General features: G+C 40.1%; 1 protein-coding gene across 2 annotated transcripts; it reads right to left on the bottom strand.

The window, feature by feature from the left end:
- Nucleotides 1–370: 370 nt before the first annotated feature.
- On the bottom strand, nucleotides 371–20,559 carry mfsd12b (major facilitator superfamily domain containing 12b). Of its 2 annotated transcripts, XM_061684677.1 has the most exons (10): nucleotides 20,466–20,506; nucleotides 19,748–20,041; nucleotides 15,221–15,431; nucleotides 13,837–13,957; nucleotides 11,388–11,561; nucleotides 8,565–8,657; nucleotides 8,398–8,490; nucleotides 7,115–7,288; nucleotides 4,521–4,615; nucleotides 371–1,076 (listed from the first exon to the last, which is right to left on the bottom strand). In XM_061684677.1, exons 2-10 carry the CDS (start codon nucleotides 20,025–20,027, stop codon nucleotides 938–940), a joined length of 1,380 nt encoding a protein of 459 aa, XP_061540661.1. In that variant the 5' UTR covers nucleotides 20,028–20,041; nucleotides 20,466–20,506; the 3' UTR covers nucleotides 371–937. The 2 variants fall into 2 exon arrangements, with proteins under 2 accessions (XP_061540661.1, XP_061540660.1); XM_061684676.1 differs by having other exon boundaries at nucleotides 19,748–20,559.
- Between the last annotated feature and the right edge of the window lie 733 nt (nucleotides 20,560–21,292).

The raw sequence follows: 21,292 nt of genomic DNA on the forward strand, positions 1-21,292 counted from the left end.
CACTACTAGTAGAAACAACTAGTTAGCTCAGGTCCCCAGCTAACAGGAGAAGGTCCCATGCTACTACCAAGTAGGTGAAGCGACCCTATAATAGGCCTAACGATGCCAGTTATGTACACTTGCCCAGTCCAATGAGATCTGCATTGCATCGTAGTGACTTACATTTCTAATTGTGGTAGCCTAATTCAGGTACCAAAAAAAAAAAAAAAAAAAAACATAAAATAAAAAGGCCTCAGCACAGTTCTAAACCGCTAAACAATAATGATACCATAACACATTGTAACATTTGGTATTAATTTTTTGTGATTTCCTGTACATTTCCAAATGATCGAGACCCAGAAAAGATAAATTCAGTCACACACTGAGATGATATTGTACTTCCTTTTTTTTTTAATTATTTTTGGCTTATTCATTTGGTTTCTGTGTTGACCTTATCAAGGGACCATCATTTGACTTAATTTAAAATCGATGACACACACCTCATTAGGCAATAGAATCGTGTGCTTTCTTCCAGCCAACCAGGAAAAATGCTAATTAAATATAATGAAAGAAAAATGCACTGCAACATAAAAAATGTAATGCAAAAAAAAAAAACATCCTGTACTTTACGACAACGTATTTAGTGTTGTGTCCTTAACGGATTAAGTTCTATAATGTTACAGTGTCGCCATTAGTAAATTGGTGAGTAAATAACATAACATAAAAAGAATGAGGTTTGATATCTATCCATTACATTGGGGTTTGACCTAATGTATTAAAAATAGATTTTCTTTTTTTTTTTTTAAACAAAACAAAGTGAATTGTGCACAAATATCATTAAGTATGAAAAGACATTCATAATGATGTCACGCATACAGTGAAAGTATTGAACATCAATGGGATTTTGTTTCCTTTTCACAATCTCAATGCACAATTTAGGAATGATGCTAATAATCCTTCATTCATTTTTTCTAGTCTTGAGTGGCCAGATGAGAATTGTTAACAGGCCAACCACTGCTGCCAACGCCACGCCTCCTGTTACTGTTGCCATGACGTCACGATAAAACCAAATACATGCTGGGCAGCATGTCTCTGTGCTGTGGATGAGAAAAAGAGAGAGAATGACAAATAAGACAGTTGGGCATCTCCGAGGACACTAGCATAATCGACATCCTTACGAATAGTGAACCCCTCCCACGTTGACCATTTCAAACTAATCTACATATTAAAACTAGTCAACTAGATTACCCTTTCATCCACCAGCACTTAGGTGTCTGCATGACTTCCTGATCAATTGCTCAATATCGCTTGTCCCTACAAACCAGGAGCACCCACTCTCTCTCACGCCCACCTCTGCCAGTAAGTCACACACACCCACAGAGTTATAACTTTGCTTGTTAGTGATGGTGAGATGAACCATCATGTGGCATTCTACCACTTGTGCCAATTGGTTCGATAAAGGCTTTTATTTCTCAAAGCGGCATGTATACACGAAACCACCTGCTGGCCATGTGTATAATCACAGGCAGCTGCATCTCAATCTCTTAAATGTGTGATGCATTGAATTTTTGCATCCGTTTTTGCTCTTAGGAATTACAAAAGTATGTATGACCAAATAATGCCTCGAGATAAACTGGACAGTAAAATGTTTTTGGAACATATTCTGTGTGCATACATTTTTCCAAAGTAGTAGTATCATATGACAGAGCATATTGCATCGTTTTTCTGTCACATTTGGAAAGTGGCATGACCAGGTATAGAACAGTGAAAGTGCTTGTGGAACCAGGAAGAGGAGATTAATATGCTTATGTAACTTGGAAAATTATGTTTAGAAGAGAGGATAATGTATGAATTTTAATTGGAAAATAATGGTTTCTGGACAGTTTTTCTTTTTTTTAAACACAACCTCTCACCAGCCTTTGAAAACACCCTTTCACATGGTAAAGAAGATACAGCTGTGTAAAAAACAAAAACACAACAACAACAACAACAAAATTATATAAATTAGAGTACAGTATTTTTTCCCTCTCCCAGTGAGGCGCTATTGTACCCTACTTGCTTGGAGCACAAAGAACACCTCAGTGTTGAATAAAATAAGAAATCATTGAAAATACAGGTATTTACATAAAAACCTAATGGGTTTGAAGTAATGTTAGTTTTGTTATCCAGCACGGATATCGGGAATTTGCCCCAAGACGAATGCCCGATCTCCAAACTCAACGGTGAAGTTAACTGCTCTGTATCCGGGTTTTGAAGTGACCTGTTACAGTTGGTATTAAAATAATTTCCTGCTATTTGGGTGGCTCGGTGTCCTTCACCACACTGGCCCCGGGGTTCATCATCCGTCACCTAAATTCTTGCCCCAATGCCTCTGATCTAGGTGTAAAAAAGACAGACCAATTTCATTGGTCACCTGCTCACCAGTTTGTCAGTTTGCGTCATTCAATTTAGATTTTCACAGCACTCATTGTTGGAGTACTGATTATTGCTGCAGATTTTTTCAACACTGCTGTAGGACCAATAAAATATTAATTTCATGCGTGCATTACATAATGAAAATCAACAAGGAATACTATAGTAAGTACCACAAAATTTGGCCTATTGAGCACCCGTATGACTAAATATGAACCAAAAAAATAATCATCTGATGGTGGCAGCAATTTAACACTAGTGGGTCAGTATCACTATAAAGTGCCTTTGATGTCCTTATCAGAATCACTCAGTCATTAAGAAAATGTAGCAGAATATTTTTACATGGTTTTATTGTCCACAACAAGTTATTTGATGAAACGAGTAATTTTGAATATGTATATATTTTAATCATGTTGAACATTTTGGGTCCCTGTCCACCCTGTCAATATGGTGCAACTGTACCTTTATTAAACCCTCTAATATTTTCATTATCACCACCAGCATTTTGTCTTCTTCCAACTGAAATAGTGCATAGATGCAGAATAAGCATTTACACTTACCGAGCCATCCATCCATCCATCTTCTTTACGGCTTATACTCACTAGGGTGGCGGGCTGCTGGAGGCTATCCCAACTATCTTCGGGTGGGAGGTACACCCTGAACCGGTCGCCAGCCAACCGCAGTATTTACACTTGTGTTTAGTAATTTTCATCATCTTGCGTGTGAAGTTGGATATTGTCAACCTTAACAAGTCCACTAGTGAAATATCAATTGATTAAAAAAAAAAAAAAAAAAAACTTTCAGAAATTTGATATGGTGCTCACTGACGGTCCACCCCATGTGCTCATAAAATGTGAACATCAGTCAAAAATGTCCACTGTGTCATTGACCACCCTGACAGCAAGCTTACATATTTTGCTGTTTGCATGTGCATTGTCTGCTTGCAGTTAATGCATAAAACAGTGTGGGAGCTGGACTATTATGTATTAATAATAATATATATTTAATAGAAGGGTGATGAAGTTCAAAGGAAAAGTTCAACTTTTGGGGGGTGAAATGGGGACATCTCAAAGGCACGTTATGGTGATATTACTCAAATACAGTTGATTTATCAGTTCAGCAAACCAAGCTGGAATTGCTAGAGTTTCAATCTTTAGCTTTGATTGTTTCCACAGAGCATCAAGAATAAATGCCTGAGCGTGATGTTGAATGTTCAATTTGTGTGCATTACTGCAGTGTTTATGCTAACGTAACAGTTGTTTGATGATTTAAAATTACTGCAGTAATGATGGTAAGCTAACCCATGTGTTAGCGGACTTCTGTTTCTTGAAAGTACTTTGAATGAAGATTTCTGACAAATAAACAGAACACTGTGCCTCTCTGATTTGGAGAACTGTTAACCACCTGACAAACTAAACACTGATTTAAAAACGTGAACAGTTGAGAGTTAATGTGGAGCTCACCTGACAAATTGTGAACTGTAAACAATTTTGGCAAGTTTGAGAGAAGAATAGACAAGTGATGCTCCTGCATATCCGCAAATAAGATGCATCATTGTTTAAGCTGCAGGGGTTAAAGCTGAGGGGAAAAGTCATGGTTTACAGTCATTTTACAATCGGCCTACTCTTTCGACACAAATATATAATAAGTGTGAGTATAATGTATGCAAATCTTGACCCTTCACATGTCCTGTAAAGTTTTGAACTTTGAAATTTTGAACAATTATTCTGTTAATTACAAATAGCAAAGTTAATGAAACACCAATTTTGAGTCACTGTTAAAACCTTTGGACAATATTACATTGATGCTCGTGTGATCAGTTATGTCATACTGTATAGTGTAATGTATAATTTGACGATACAGATAAATTAGAGGGTAGGGTTAAATCTATACTCTGCTTTTTTAAAATATTTTTTTATTTTTTTTTTTAAAAACATTTGAAGCATGTAAAATGAGGAAATTGTGTGCTCCACGTAGGAGTCATAATATCCTGTGCATCCATACATTTTCTATAACACCGTCAATTCAAACAAATTAACCAGTGCCTTATTGCCCTGAAGCCAAACCCAAAACATCACTAACAGCTACCTACAATATTTGACGTGACAATGTGAGTAAGTGAGGCTTACCTGCACGGTCTGATGCTCTGGATAATAATGACACCCACGCCATTGGCCACCTTGTCTGTGAAGCTCATTGAACCATAAACAAAAGCCCCACTTTGCTGCCAAACAAGACAGACGAGAGACACAGACACACACAGAGACTGAATGACAGATCAGACACTTGACATCACCATTAAATGCAAAGCACAATGGGAGGAAATCTAGCTCCACAGCAGACCCACTGTCTGCTCTTTTATCCATGTAGAAAGATAGAACGCTCGCTAAAGTATGCTCACAGGAATTGAGGCTAGATCTTAGACCTACATGAAAAAATGCTGTAGCTATAAGGGATAGGCATTAGACCACATTTAGTTGACTGTAGGAAAGTTAATGAATTGACTATGATAATAATATTTACACCTACGGACAATTTAGTGACTCATAATTATTTTAGTATAATGTTGATGGGATGGGAATACCTGAATGTCCTCAGTGCTTGTTCCCCTGCCAGAGGAAACCTGGATGCAACTCAACTTCCCATAGCTGATGTGTCATGCCGTTTTCTTTTGACAGCAAAGTTAAGACTGAAGCAAAAGTGTCATGCAAATAGGGCACATTTTTCAGCAATTGCTTCAAGATGCAATTAATCAACCATCAATTCCACATAATCATCCAAATTATTCAGGATCAATTAATTGAATTGCGAGCAACAATACTTTCCCATTGTTTTTTTTAAGTGTACGGTATATTGTTTAAATAATATTTAAAATAATTTTTTCTACTAATACGACTTTACAAAAAAAATCCATGAGAACAGGTAGTATATATCACAAACTTTCACAGCATTTTCAGCACATCCTGTATGGAGTGTGAATGCTTATCTGTATGTGCTCTGCAATTGGCTGGCGACCAGTCCCGGGGAGACCGATGTCAGCTACGACAGGCTCCAGCACACCCCCTGACCCCAGCGAGGATAAACAGTATAAAGATGGATGTTAGAAAAAAGATAGTAAACAACAGCTGATCTGATGATGGACGCAAAAACAATAAATGTTTCTGTGTGCTAATAAGGTCTTTGCCCATTTTGCCCCTTTTTGAAGTGTCCAATCCATATCAAGAGGTATGCACTGTAATACTATCAACACATATTGCCACAAACTAGGGTCAGGTAAGAGACTGTGAGCGTGATGGCAAAAATAGAAAGGAGAGTGTCAGCACACAAGATGAGTGACCAGAGGGGAAACAGCTGCATTTTGATGAACAGCTGGTTGGCTTATAAAGCTGTAGAATCAGTACTGTTGTATTGATTCAGTTTGGCATCACGTGTTTAAGTGATTCTTTCTCATGGCCTGAGAACTGCGCTTTCAACGACCCGGCCCATAATAGATCTGAGTCTTGACCAACCACATACAGTAACTGTCATTCGGGTTGAAATGTTGTGAAATGACATGTAGAATGTACATTTAAAGGTCCAATATTTTGGCTATTTAGACCGCCATAGAATGACTATCTAACATGGATTTAGTATAAAAGTGTCAATTCAATTTTATTTATTTATTTTTTTTTTTAAAAAGACCTTGGTATTGTCAGAAAAGTATCCAGAAAAGGCCCCTCTGACAGCTACTTCCGCTTGACCCAGTTTTGTATCCGGTTTGTCAAAATTTGGCTCAGACCGCCCACTTTCCTCTGATAAGTTGCCTCCGTATAGAAGACCTACTTGTGAGAGCACACGCATTTGTTATGTTGACAGCGCTGGCTTGGGAGCGGAGATCTTCGCTTGTGACGTAGATAAGCTCGAGAAGTTCGAAGGACCTGATTTCAGGCCTCTCGGCAGAAAAAAACATCTGGACCTCAGGAATGTGTGAACGATTTTAATTCATATTTCACATTTACTGCCGCACCATAGAGACAATATTACATCGCAAATACTAGAAAAAGTCGGTTTGGCAACATACGGGACCTTAAAACTTTAAACAAAATGCACAAATAATTGAAAAGTAAAATGTAGTTGTTAATCAGTCAGCCGTCACGGTGGACGACTGGTTAGCCTCACAGTTCTGAGGACCTGGGTTCAAATCCGGCCTCACGTGCTGAGTTTGCATGTTCTCTACGTGCCTGCGTGGGTTTTCCTCCGGTTTTCTCCCACATTCCAAAAACATGCATGGTAAGTTAATTGAAGACTCTAAATTGCCCGTAGGTGTGACTGTAACTGCTTTTTTGTTTATATGTGCCCTGCAATGGGCTGGCAACCAGTTCAGGGTTTACCCCGCCTTTCGGCTCAGCACGCCCGCGGGGCTAGTAAGGATAAGCGGGACGGAAAATGAATGAGTGAATGAATAATCAGTTAGAGCATAAATGCATTTCTGTTTAGTTCTATATCATTATCAGTTCATGTGTAATTGGTAACTACTGTTGCAACACTTGATATAAATCTGTTTAGGTAATGAGGAAAGATAAAAATTTAAATGGGTCTCAAGCTGAAAATGTTTGGGAAAGGACATTATAGACAAAAAATGTGGTAACAGCCCAGCCATGACTCAGCAGGACAACTTATGCTTATCTTTCTCCGCATGCTGATGGGCGTGTAAGGTTTTTGGGTGTATCCTCCCCAAACTTACTGTTTGCTCGCCGATGAGTTTGGCGGTCATAGAGAGAGACATGACCAGGATGATAGCTGAGCCAGCTCCCAGAAGCACAGCCGCACCATAGATACTTTCAGCTCCCATGTTCTTGTCAAAAATCACCCAGATGGCAAAGCCGATCACCAATAGCAGACCGACAAAATACATCATCTGAAAAGTGCAGTACATTGTGTCTCACTAAAATCTCACACATTCATCACACGTTGGGTGGCTGAACTCATTGGCATTAGGTACAAATGCATAATGCAATGATATTCAAGGCAAAGGATCGCAGTTCCCCACAAGAGACCCATTATCAAAACTACAGCAAAAACAAATACAGATTGTTGAAGAAATGATTTGTAAATAACTCAAATTTTGAGGCTTGTCTACACAGCTCACCTTCAGTATCTCACAAAAGTGAGTACACCCCACCATTGAGTAAGTTTAGTTAAACAGGAAGTCCTCGAGTTACGACGTACTCGACCTACGACGTTTCGACTTTACGACGCCCGTGCCTCGTCCGCCATTTTGTCCCCAGCACCATAGTGTTTCTGCTTAGCTAGTGCATAGTGGTTGTCTGTTTTTGTGTGGCGGGAGTATGTTTGCTTTTTCGCCCTCCTTTTTTCAGACTCTCAGCAGTAATGGTAAGTACAGCATCTTATTTTTTTATTTTAATGTATTTTAGTTTCTTTATACGAAGTGTTAACCTTTCCTGCTACGGTCACCTGACCGTGGTAGGGAGACGCAGGGGTTAAATCCCTTCTCTCGTTGCACAGCTGAGCTGGGTGGCGGCAACAATAAAAGGCACGAAGCACCGATTTGCTGCTTTAATGGCTTTATTAGCGCCTCTTCACATTCAACGTCAACGGGTCCCCGGTCGCCGTCACTACACTTGCTACTGTACACACTCGCACCGCGGTGCGCGCGCTCCATCCTCCTTCGCAGTCCCGTCTCACTCACACATCGACGCACACGCCCACACACACTGAGCTTGCTGTCACAATCACGTGGGACAATACCCGTAACAGAAGTATTTCACCGTAAATTTCGCCTTTAACGGTGAAATCCGACTTACGGGCAAATTCCTGTTACGTCGCCAGCGTAGGAACGGAACTCGTTCGTAAAGCGAGGACTTCCTGTACAAGCTGTACACTGACTACTTTACATTGTAGCAAAGAGTCCTTTCTTCAAAAATGTGAGAGGTGTAACTCACTTTTGTAAGACACTGAATGTACAGAAACATTAAGCTGAACAGATTGCAATGGTGTTTTACTCACACTGATGCCTACAAGCTTGCTGATTGGCTTCATGACCAGCGAGCTAACGAAACCACTGACATACATCACAAGCGGTATGATGGCAATGAAGTTCTGTTAAGACAATAAGGTACACGTTAGACTGCAAACAGACAGAAGTTGCAAGCTGACAAGGCGCAATCGCTTACCTTTGGTAGCAACAGTGAGTTGGTGATGTAAACAGTGATGTACGACTGGGATAGGTTAACTATCAGTCTAGTGCACATGTAGACGAAGGCCACCTTGTATGAAAAGTAACACGCATGATAATCATTCAGCTACATGCTCATTTTGATTTATTTAAAACAATACATTTTTAAGCATGGCAAATTCAGCTTTTAAACTGAATTTTTGCTTGCAACCCAGATGACGCAGTGGCACTAAATGCACCACTGTGTTGACAAAAATCATTTAATAGGATCATTTGACCTTGTGACAAGGGCGCTGCTAGGGATTTAGGGCCCCGTTTAGGGTGGGGACTCTGGACCGCTACACGTGCCATTAAATATTAATTAAAAATACATCTTTGGTCATCTCAAAATGCTGTTGATGTATAGTGACAGGCAGAACATTAGAAGGAACAATAAACCTGTGTATCCAACGGTTTGTGTTGCAACAGACACACACTGAGAACATTTGAGAGTAAATTGAGATAAGATGATTATTATTTGAGTTTTTGTGACGTTTTTGTTTGGTGCTGTTCCGTAAGATTTTTTAATGTAAAATGGGTGCCTTGGCTCAGTAAAGGTTGGGAAACATTGTAATCTAGGCACTTGTTCTCAACTGTTGTCATACTGGGACACACATTTTCTTGTCGTCATTGTAAGTCGCATCCCATTTTTATAGAAGCTAAGAACAAATAAATAAAAAGTATTATTCAAAAATAGCCTTTTAAAACATGCAGATTATACAACCCTAATTCCAATGAAGTTGGGACGTTGTATTAAACATAACTAAAAACTGAATACAATGATTTGCAAATCATGTTCAACCTATATTTAATTTAATACACCACAAGGACAAGATATTTAATGTTCAAACTGATAAACTTGATTGTTTTTAGCAAATAATCATTAACCTAGAATTTTATGGCTGCAACACGTTCCGAAAAAGCTGGGACAGGTGGCAAAAAAGAATGAGAAAGTTGAGGAATGCTCATCAAACACCTGTTTGGAACATCCCACAGGTGAACAAGCTAATTGGGAACAGGTGGGTGCCAAAATTGGGTATAAAAGGAGCTTCCCTGAATTGCGCAATCATTCACAAGCAAAGATGGAGTGAGGTTCACCTCTTTGTGAACAAGTGCGTGAGAAAATAGTCGAACAGTTTAAGGACAACGTTCCTCAACGTACAATTGCAAGGAATTTGGGGATTTCATCATCTACGGACCATAACATCATCAAAAGGTTCAGAGAGTCTGGAGAAATCACTGCATGTAAGCGGCAAGGCCGAAAACCAACATTGAATACCCGTAACCTTCGATCCCTCAGGCGGCACCGCATCAAAAACAGACAATGTGTAAAGGATATCACCACATGGGCTCAGGAACACTTATTAAAAAAAAAAAAACAATGTCAGTAAATGGAGTTTGACGCTACATCCGTAAGTGCAACTTGAAACTCTACTATGCAAAAGCCATTTATCAACAACACCCAGAAACACCGCCGGCTTTCTGGGCCCGAGCTCATCTAAGATGGACGGATGCAAAGTAGAAAAGTGTTCTGTGGTCCGACAATGTCACATTTCAAATTGTTTTTGGGAAATTGTGGACGTCGTGTCCTCTGGGCCAAAGAGGAAAATAACCATCCAGACTGTTATGGACGCAATGTTCAAAAGCCAGCATCTGTGATGGTATGGGGCTGTGTTAGTGCCAATGGCATGGGTAACTTACACATCTGTGAAGGCACCATTAATACTGAAGGGTACATACAGGTTTTGGAGAAACATATGCTGCCATCCAAGCAACGTCTTTTTCATGGACGCACAAGCTTATTTCAGCAAGACAATGCCAAACCACATTCTGCATGTGTTACAACAGCGTGGCTTCGTAGTAAAAGAGTGCGGGTACTAGACTGGCCTGCCTGCAGTCCAGACCTGTCTCCCATTGAAAATGTGTGGCGCATTATGAAACGTAAAATATGACAACGGAGACCCCGTACTGTTGGACAGCTGAAGCTGTATATCAAGCAAGAATGGGAAAGAATTTCACCTCCAAAGCTTCAACAATTAGTGTCCTCAGTTCCCAAAGGTTTGTTGAATGTTGTTAAAAGTAAAGGTGATCTAACACAGTGGTAAACATGACCCTGTCCCAGCTTTTTTGGAACGTGTCGCAGCCATCAAATTCCAAGTTAATGATTATTTGCTATAAACAATAAAGTTTATCAGTTTGAACATTTAATATCTTGTCGTTGTAATGTCTTCAATTAAATATAGGTTGAACATGATTTGCAAATCATTGTATTCTGTTTTTATTTATGTTTAACACAACGTAATATTCTAGTTTGTAGAGATGGTGAATTTTAGGTTTTCGTTTGCTGTAAGCTATAATAATTAAAATAAAAAACAAACATGAAAAATGTTTACTCTGACTGTGTGTAGTACATCTTTAGAATGAGTTTCACTTTTTGAATTGAATTACCTAACTAAATTAAGTTGTTGTTTTTTTTGACACTATTCTAATTTATTAATATGTACCTGTATCTTTATCTTCCAAAAGCTAATTAATGATAGCATGTCCATGGTTTGGACAGAATATTAGGAGCAAACCCACACAAGCACAGAAATCGTGCAAACTCCACACAAAAGTGAGCCAAGATTCGAACCTCAAACCTCACAACTGCAAAGCAGATATGCTGACCTATAGATCACCATGCTGCCAAGAAAAACTTCATTAATAAATAAAAAGCATGAATGTAATGGCTGGAGCCATATACTGTTGTACTACCTGGAGGTATTAGTGAAGTGACTGTTACCTGGTAAAAAGAAGGCTCTTTAAGCCAGTGTTTCCACTGCAACACTCGAACCGACAGTGCTTCCTGATCAGACGAAGGTCTGCGCAGCAGATCCTCTCCTGACTTCTCCTTTGTGCCAATGTGGAATATGAGCGAGAACACTGCTCCAACCCCCAGTACAATGAGAGCCAGCATCTGTTGTACAGGGGAAATCTCAGGTAAACATAACTGTGACAGTGTGTGTGTATGTACAGTAAATATCGCTAGCATCGCCACTCCTGTTTTTGTCTTTTTGGGGGGTTGACAAGGCACCAACCCCTTAAGGTCCTTTAAAAACTACAGTACTGTACTTACACTTACGAGCTTATGCTATCCATTCATTTTCTATCCCATTTACATTCTTCAAGATCAGAGCGAGCCGAAGCTTATGCCAGCTGGCTTCAGTCGAAAGATAGGTTACACTCTGGATTGTTTGCAAGTCTAGCACAGGGCGCATATAGAGACATGCATTCGCACTCACATTCATACCGTTACTGAATGTGAACTGAACCCACGCGCCATGAACGGAAGTAAGGTGAGTGAACCCCACTACCAGAACTGGGTTGAGGCATAAGCGAATGAAGCGGTTGCTTGGGGCCCCTTGGCCAGTATGGGATCCCCAGAAAGCATAAGGATTTTTCAAAATATTCAAGAAATTAAAGAGGTACCACAAACATTAAAATCCTATATACAAGTCTAACACTGGTTTTAGTAGTAGTCAAGCCCAGATGACACTGCGGTGGCGGGAGGGAGGCCCCAAATCAAATTCTGCTTAGGGCACCATAAAGGCTTGGGCTGGCACTCCACTACACGGTCAGTTCCACTTATTGTGTAATGCAGGGGTTTCTCAAAATAGGGTCTGGCGAACCATGGGCACCGCAAAATAATTTGCAATAAATTGTGTCATATAATTGTATAAAAAGTGCATACCTACATATGGGGATTGGCGTGCCACTAAAACCTAACATACTATACCGATTACGCCTCCCTACCTTAGCATTGGGCCCATTAAAAGCTCTAAAATGACTGTTGTCATATCACGTAAATGTCATCCCTGCAGCAGTCACTTTACTCATGAATCACTTCTAGCTACCAACGTTGATGTAGATTTAAAGATGTCAAGTGGTGCTAATTCCAAACTGGCTGAAATGACAAAATGTGAATATTTAGGTTGAAAAGTTAAAAAAAAAAAAAAAAAAAAAAACAGTCCTCTGGCATTTACCAGTACATGTGGTAGTTACAGTACTGTATGTTTAATTGGCATTAGGGGCGTCCTTGGGAAAAACTAAAAAGTTTGAGAATCTCAGGTCAAATGGGCTTTCATAAAATTCTAATTCCTCTTCCAATTCAAAAGTTAGGACTAGCCCAGAATCCTTTGGAGATTTTTATCAAAGTTCAAAGCTACAATTCATTTGAACTATCTAGCTAGCACCAAAGCAGTTCAACAGAATTGATCATATCGTTTTTCTTGGTAACGTCAGAGTTGCCTGATTATTTGTTGCTACGCAGAATTCATGAAGCACATCACTTGGACCCGATAGACCAACGGAAAAATAAATGTCCAACTGGGCTTGACTACGATAATGGACAATGCCACATTCCAGATGAAATTAGGAAGTCAAAAATGTGTATCCTGTGACGAGGAAAAGTGCATTGGAATGGCACTCAGAGATGCAAAAATCAGTACTTCACCAAAATTCTACACGTCAATTCACAAAACAATGGTGGGGCCGGACCTCCAGCTGCTGTGTAGCTATTACGGTATATCCGCTCTCTCTGTCACATGTACTTCCAAAAAATGATGAAAGGTGCAAAAAAAGATTAGGTTTGCTTTCAGGCCTGCTGAAAGCCTCTACAGCACAGTGTCAAACTCAAGGCCCAGGGGTCAGATCCGGCCCGCCACATCGTTTTATGTAGCCCGCAAAATTAAACCAGTTGCGTCAGCTCCCATGTTTCCTGCTAAAATCTGTACCAAAATTTGAAATTGTTGTCTATAAGTAATAACCCCCTTTTTTACAATAACTTGAACAATAGTTAAACTACTATCAGTGACTACTGATTTCAAAACTAGTTGTACATCAATTTCTTGTGTATTCAAAACTATAATGAGCCTTTACACTTTTTCAGTCATAACGGCCCTCTGAGGAAAACCGTACCAACAATGTGGCCTGTGACAACAATTAGTTTGACACCCCTGCTCTACAGTATTCACAAAGCATATATAGTGCCATACTAGGTTAATTTCATAATAAATACATAACAATAAGAAGAAAAATCACCACCTTTATTGTCATGAACATGCATGGATGCACACGAAATTGGTTCTCTGCATTTTACCAATCACAGTGAACACGCACACACTTGTTAGTGGAACACACTGGAGAGCAGGTGGCAGCTGGAGCAGCTAACCACCGAGCATCTCATATCTTACCCTAAACAGAGGAATGTCTGCCTGGCCCAGGTTGTCTGTGATGTCCTCTTGAGACAGGAAGTGAAAAAGCACCCAGGCCACAGCATACACTGTGATGTTGGCCACCACAGTGAAGGCATACCTGCCAGAGAGACACAACAATGCATTCAGTTGGGTTGTTAAAGCAGATACAGTATCTTGCCGTCTGAACTAATGCGGTATGCATATTTTTGCCATGTTGGATAATATTATGAAAAGCCACATGCAGTTGTTCCTTCATCACAGTCACTGACATCAGAAACAGAAGTTGCTTCCAAACTAAGAAGGACTGGATGACTAAAACACACCGGATTCATTTTTGTCACGAGTTTATGACACATATCCACCGATGACAAAATAGTCATGCAAACAGAGAAAACAACAAAGCGGACACATTGTGAGTTGAGTAATTGGTGGTTCTAAGCAGACGTGGTTATTCTTACATTGAATTATAAACATTGGCATAAATTATATCTTCGTGACAATAGGTAAAAAGATCAAAAATATTTTAGTAAGATAAAGACATTTCTTAATGAAAGCTTTTCTGTTAGCAGTGGATTCTAAAGTTTGGGGGAAAATATGCTGAAAAACTGAGGGGGGAGAAAAAAAATAAAAATAAAAAAAATCAATGCGATTGTATAGTCGTCAGCAATCACTTTGAAATGTTAAATGGCCATCAGTCTGACCATAACTAAAGTAAATGATTAACCAGAAATAAAGTTAAGATGATCTCATGATTGTGCTGACATTTACCGTTAAGTGCAGCTTTAAAACTACCACGCCCGGCATAAAATGGTTCAGTCTTCATCTACTGTAATTGTGTGTTACTAGTAAAGACAAGCTTATGAAAGACAGGAAGAACTTCAAAGGCATTGGGATTTACATGGCCGTAGCAAAGACATCATCCATGGATCAAATATGACAAAGGAGTGAATGTACAAAGAATTAATGTCGATTAAAAATTTAAGAGTTTGCATGATCTCACCATGCTTGTTTTTTTTTTCCTCAGATACTTTTTTTTTTTTTTTTTTTTTTTTTTAAGAAATATGTGAAGTTAATGGAAGACTAAATTGTCCCAAGGTAGGAGTGTAAATGGTTGTTTGTCTATGTGCGCCCTGTGATTGGCTGACGACTAGTCTAGGGTGTATCCTGCCTCTTGCCCAAATTCAGCTGGGATAGGCTCCAGCTCAACCATGATCCTTATGAGGGTAATCTGTATGAAAAAATGGACGGATGAATTGACTTTTGATATCCACTACAAGACACTAATCCATCATGCAAATAGCTCAGTAAACGTTTTGAAGATCATTATGTATGGAATACTAATACTGGAAATGCTCCATGAGGGCATCCATCACGAGCACACCTGTACGCGGTGAGCTCCACCTTGCCGCTCTCACTGGACACCAGCTCTGGAATGAGGGAGAGGTGTGAGATCTGAGTTGCCGCCCATCCAAACTGGAAGATGATGATGAAGGGGGCGAAGTAGATGATCTTGGCCCATTGGGGAGTGCTTGCCGAGCAGGCCAGGCAGGGGTTGAAAATGAAGGGGAAAGATGCGATAACACAGATGGTTCCTGGCGGGGTGAAAAGGAGAATTGTTGTATCAGACAGTTTCTTCTTCAATCAATTTCACTTAATTGTTTGGAAAAAAATATGTCCGGCTATGGGAGGTTTGTGTGACTGTATGGCATAGTGTTTGACTTTGATGTTAAGGGATTGTTTGTACTTGAGGGTTGTCGTGTTGCAGAAAAGATCAGGAAGAAAACAACGATCCTTTATTGTGGCTCATTAAAAAAAAAAAAAAATTAAATGCCCTCAAGCTGACCTGAAAATGTGGGATAAAAATCATTTGAGCACATGCTCTAGAGAAGCTGTTAAAAAAAATAAAAATAAAATATGGTGGTGACTGAGCACACCTGTCACCATTTAAACTACCTCTGCATTATCCCAAATTAAGTGCAATGTTCTCATATGCTTTCCCTGACATTTTGTAGTCACATCTTACAATACCGGCGGGTGACTGGTTAGCACATCTGCCTCACAGTTCTGAGGACCGGTTTTCAAATCCCGGCCCCGCCTGTGTGGAGTTTGCATGTTCTCCCCGTGCCTGCGAGGGTTTTCTCCGGGTACTTTGTTTTCCTCCCACATCCAAAAACATACGTGGTAGGTTAACTGAAGACTCTAAATTGCCCGTAGGTGTGAATGTGAGTGTGAACGGCTGTTTGTTTATATGTGCCCTGAGATTGGCTGGCGACCAGTTCAGGGAGAACCCTGCCTATCGCCCGAAGTCAGCTGGGATAGGCTCCACCACGCCCGCGACCCTAGTGAGGATAAGCGGTACGGAAAATGAATGAATGAACAAAGCCACGTCCCCAGTTAAATGAGGATGTGCACACTTGTGCAACCACATCTCAGTTGTTTATTTTTATTTTACCTCTCAAAAAGTTGTATTTATTTTCAGTTGAGCTGTACAGGTTATAGGTCACATTAATGGTGGGAACCTGCCATTGGAACATTGGTGTATAGACTTTCTATAGCCACTAAATACAGTAGGTGCCATCATTGAGCAGACCTGTTGGATGTTTACATAGCATTGTTCAAGTTTAAGCGGTCCATTCTGTTTCACTGCACGGGGGCTCTCATCTGGCAATGAAAGCCAGGTCAATTCAAATGTTGTTCAACATTCATTCAACGAGGGAAGGGGAATTTAAGGACAGCTAATCCTGTCTACCAGCAGGTGAATTTACATGACTTCCCTCTATGAATGAATGAATATACTCAGAATATTCTGATCGTAAAAAAAGTTCTACTGTACATAACTGACTATGAAAACTGTACATACTGTAATCCTTTTACTCAGCTATTTATAAAATAACGTTGCACCTCCCATCCATTTTCCATAGCACTTTTCCATAGCAAACAACTATTCACATTCACAACTATGGACAAGTTAGAGAGTTCAATTACTTAACATGCATGTTTTTAGGACGTGGGTCTTTTACATAGTGACCCTGAACAGATCAAATAATACATGTTCCTAGTCTTTTTAGTTGGAGATGGAATAATCTCTTGGGATTTCTCTTTGGGATTGGGAATTTGCAGCTCCAATCTTTGGGGGCCTGCTCGGTGTGGTGCAATGTCTGCTGACTGACCGTCTGTAAATATCGGGGCAAATATCTGATTTCAAAAAACCCAAACAATGCTTATTATTTTACATTAAGGTTATGGTATCATGTGCTGTTCAAACCACAGTCAACTGAAGTTGAACAGAATGTTTTTAGTCATTGTCAAACCACAGTCAACTGACGTTGAAAAGAATGTTTGTAGTCATTGTTTCGTACGGGCAATATCGCTAACCCACCTGGAGCAGTTGTGGCTTTGGAGCCAGTATTCAAGCAGAGGTGACCCCGCGTTTACAGTACGTCCTCTTTAGACTATGACGGTTTTGCAGCTTTTGCTACGTAGCTGGTACCGAACCAAGATTCCTCATCACCCATTCTTATACACTGTACAGCGTGTTCCAAAATAAGACATCATTTCATAGTCTAATAAGATGATATGTATAAAAACAAGGTTAAATGTGAAACTTGACTTTAATGTTTTACTTTTTGTTTTGTTTTTCGGGGTGAAGAATAACAATTCACTTGCAATGAAAACGCTTTTTCTGTGGTAAGAGTATGCCTGAACACAAACAATACTTTGCACTGTCCAGCTTGTATGTTCTAGGAAATTCAAGAAAAATACAATAGTTGGAAAGCAGATTTGGACACGGCAAAAACAATTCAAAGGAAGGAAAGAAGGAAAATGTGTCGTGTCACGGGTGGTGCACCAATGAAACATTTGTCAAGCTTTGTGAAATCAACTCTAAAAATATACAGTATATGTAGCCATTTGAATATGCTGTTGGGATTTTTTAAAAATAATTTTCAATAAAGCCTATTGTAATTCCATTTACCTAGGACATCTACTGAATCACCATGTATTATACAATTAAATTCTGTACCAAACAAAATGGGTAAAATAAGTTCATTTTGATTTTATCGTGCGTTTCTCTCAGAAGAATTTTGTTGTTGCACACAACACAGAGAAACAGGCACACAAGGAGAATTGTGCTGTGCCCCTGAGCTGAAGGTGGTGGGTTGCTCAAGGGCACCATCACAGTAATCAGTATGCAGACTAGAATCTCTCCAAGAACTAGTTGAATTTTCTGTTTTTGCCCGTGGCAAACTTGGAGGAGCAAGTGTGTAACGTTTAGTGTCTGTGTGTATTTTTGCAGTCCCTACCAAGGCATGCCATGGTTTGCTGGCTAGCAATAGGCGCTGTTCAACATTGTTTGGTGTGCATAAATGGAGCTGAAACAGGTAGCCTTCAACGCAACATATTAAAATAACATGGTAATCAAAATGTTTTTTTGGGTGGTGGAGTAGTGCATAATAGGCTCCTGTGAGACAGCCTAATCTTTTGTCCTGAATGGAATTTTTTTCCCCCCTTGCATTTATTTTATGTATACTTTAAGTAGTTTTTAAACCATTACCTTTATACTTTTTACGTAAAAAGCTTGAATTGATACTTCGTCGACAGAGGTCTTCTTAAACCCTAATATCTATAGCTCTACTTGAGTAATGAACGTTCAAATTTTGACACTTCTGCATATTGATACACTTTTGAAAGCTAAACGTTTCAGGATCAAAGGTAGCCTGCTTCATATAAAATGCTGTGCCACCTTTGGATGACAGTCCTGTGAAAAGGACTGTTGAAATATTTTAAGAGATTGAATCCTGAAAAATGTCAGTCAACAGCTTCAGTTCAAAAGAGGTTGGTATGGTGGAACCCTTTTGTTTTTCGTCGTGCACTGCCACAACATATGTATTTTCATGTACACGGTGGGCGGACAACCACATCCTCTTTTCTGGATAGCTCCCACTTTAGTTTGTGTGGTGTGATGAGTCAGTTGTGGTCGTCAAGATTTCTAGATGGATGCAAAAATCTATGTCAATTTAAAATGATTTCTCGACCTAAACGGAGTTGTTTTTTAAATGGTATATATAGATCCACTGTTATTTGTAAATGTCACGTGTGTAAATGAAAAAGCTGATGCAAAGCATAAAAAGAAAGTCAAAGGAGAAGGTAGAGGATCTTGCTCTTTCGTCAGCAATGCTGAAAACATCACTGTCACACGTAGCTCAGTGACCCACGCGGCCTCTTCGTGTGTTGGCCAGTCCCCAGCAGATGTGGCAAGAAAAGAAAAACAGACGCTCAGCACCCAGAGGCCATTTTGCATGCAAAATCTTTGAAGACCCTTTATGTCTCCACAAGGGGGCACACATTTCCCATACGTCAACCGTTTCCACGCCACGATGCCAAGAGAAAATCATTTCATGTAGCCCCCCTAAAAGTCAGATTACCTGCCAGTGGATGAACTAGCAGCTGTTGGAAAACCGTAGAGATTTAAATTTCACCATCCCCTCCCAATAAATAATACAAATCAGCATCCCAGCACTTTCATACTGGTCAGTGGAGATGTCAATCATCTTCCTCTCGCTCATCTACCAACAAACTCACACATGTAGACTGCAACGAGATGGAATAAAACACTGGACTGCCTGTATGTGCCCAAACGCAAATGTGCCCAGTGACGCCATTTTATCTATTGCTCTGGTTGTCACAATTCATATAGAAGACGGTTCAGTACATTTCGGCATGGACTTCTCTTGCTGTGGTTTTAACTTGTAGCAACACTTGTCCTCTCCCCGAACAACTCTCTCTACTTCTCCTTGAATACAGAGCGCACGTACTTTTGCCACCTCGGTCTATATTTTAACACTCAAGGAAACGCACAGAACTTTGAAGCAGGACGACTGAAACGGAACAAAACGCTTGCATTACTCACCCAACAAATGCCAGCTTTTTCTCTTGCCGTACCTCCTGCCGGGAGATCTGTCGGATTCGTACCCAATGAGAGGAGTGCACACTCCGTCTGCGAGCTGGCCGATGAGCAGCAGCACGCCCGCAAAGGTGCTCCGGAGGCCCAGGACCGAGTGCAGGTAGACCAGCAGATAGCTGAACCACATCGAGGCGCACAAGTCATTGAGGAAATGCCCGACGGCGTAACACAGGCGCCGGCAGACTGACAGGGTCCTCTCGCTATCGACTGGGACACACGGCTCCATGATGACCCGGACTGCTGATTAAAGAGTCTTTATTTGCAATTTAGAGACCTGTCCTTGTCGTATTTACACATGCACAATAGTTACAACAACAACAAAAAACCGCCCAGCCCAACTTGCTAAGCGTTCACGAAATCTGCTGCATTAAGCGATATAATTAATTCAGCGTGAAAGATTATGACAAAGTGGATACCCAACACGCTGAACTAATCCGAAGTAACTTTTGATGAAACCCTTAAATAAAAAAATTAAAAAAAAAAAAAAAAAAATGAAAAGGTAAAGCGCTACTTCATTCAGTGCTCCATCATACAGCGAGGAGGAGCCGGGGTCAACTTTCGATCCTCCTCCTCGATAACCAAATGATTACTAGACCAAGGAACTCTTAAACGCCTCAAAGCAATGCAAAGATGAATAAACAAACTACGATTAGGAGTGGCTTACTCGTGACCAAAAGTCCTTCCGTGCTTTGTGGAGAAAAGCAAGGAAGACAAACAGCTGCTGCTTACGAAAGCAAAAACAAAATAAACATTACATAAAACACCTGGTGAAACTTGCCACTTAGGTCTCAAAACATGTTCACCACTGGCTCCAAACTTCCGTTTTCGTGTCTTTTCTTGACACGTGTGTCGTGGTTCCACTTCTCCATTAGTATCACAACGTCGTAGCTAAAACAGGTTCCACTCATCTCAAGCAAGCAGCAGCTCAAAACATAACCACAGCCTTGAGCTACAATCCTCGTCAACGCTTTTATGAAACAATGCCTTCCCAAAAAAAAGTGCAAGCTAAGTGTTTCGGACGATGACATCCTGTTGCATTGTGGGAAAGGAAGTCCGACGTACGCTTCAAAAGACATCGTGTACCCCAACTTTGCAATTTTACTAATGTAATAAACATGAACAAATGTTGGCATGTAATACTGTGTAATATCCTGACCACATAGCAATCCGTCTGCTCGTAAAACAGTGACGAGTAAAACAAAACAAGTAACACAAATAAACAAACAAACACAAAACCCGGGAGCGTGGGCATACACGCGCAAGGGAGCTTTCGGATCTCAGCACCATCCGTCCGGTTTGAACGCTCACACAAGCTCTTAACACATACACACATGCACAAAGAAAAAAAAAAAAAGTATGCAATCATAGTACACCCGATATCCTCGTTGTTTATGATAGTGGAAAATGTAGCGTACTTCCAAGTTTAGTGCTATGTCAGCTATTGAACTGAACCGTTTAATTTGCATGAAGAAAAAGTCCCAATACACTGCT

The sequence above is a fragment of the Phycodurus eques genome, chromosome 8 (genome assembly GCF_024500275.1).
Source record: "Phycodurus eques isolate BA_2022a chromosome 8, UOR_Pequ_1.1, whole genome shotgun sequence".
NCBI classification, from domain to species: Eukaryota; Metazoa; Chordata; class Actinopteri; order Syngnathiformes; family Syngnathidae; genus Phycodurus; species Phycodurus eques.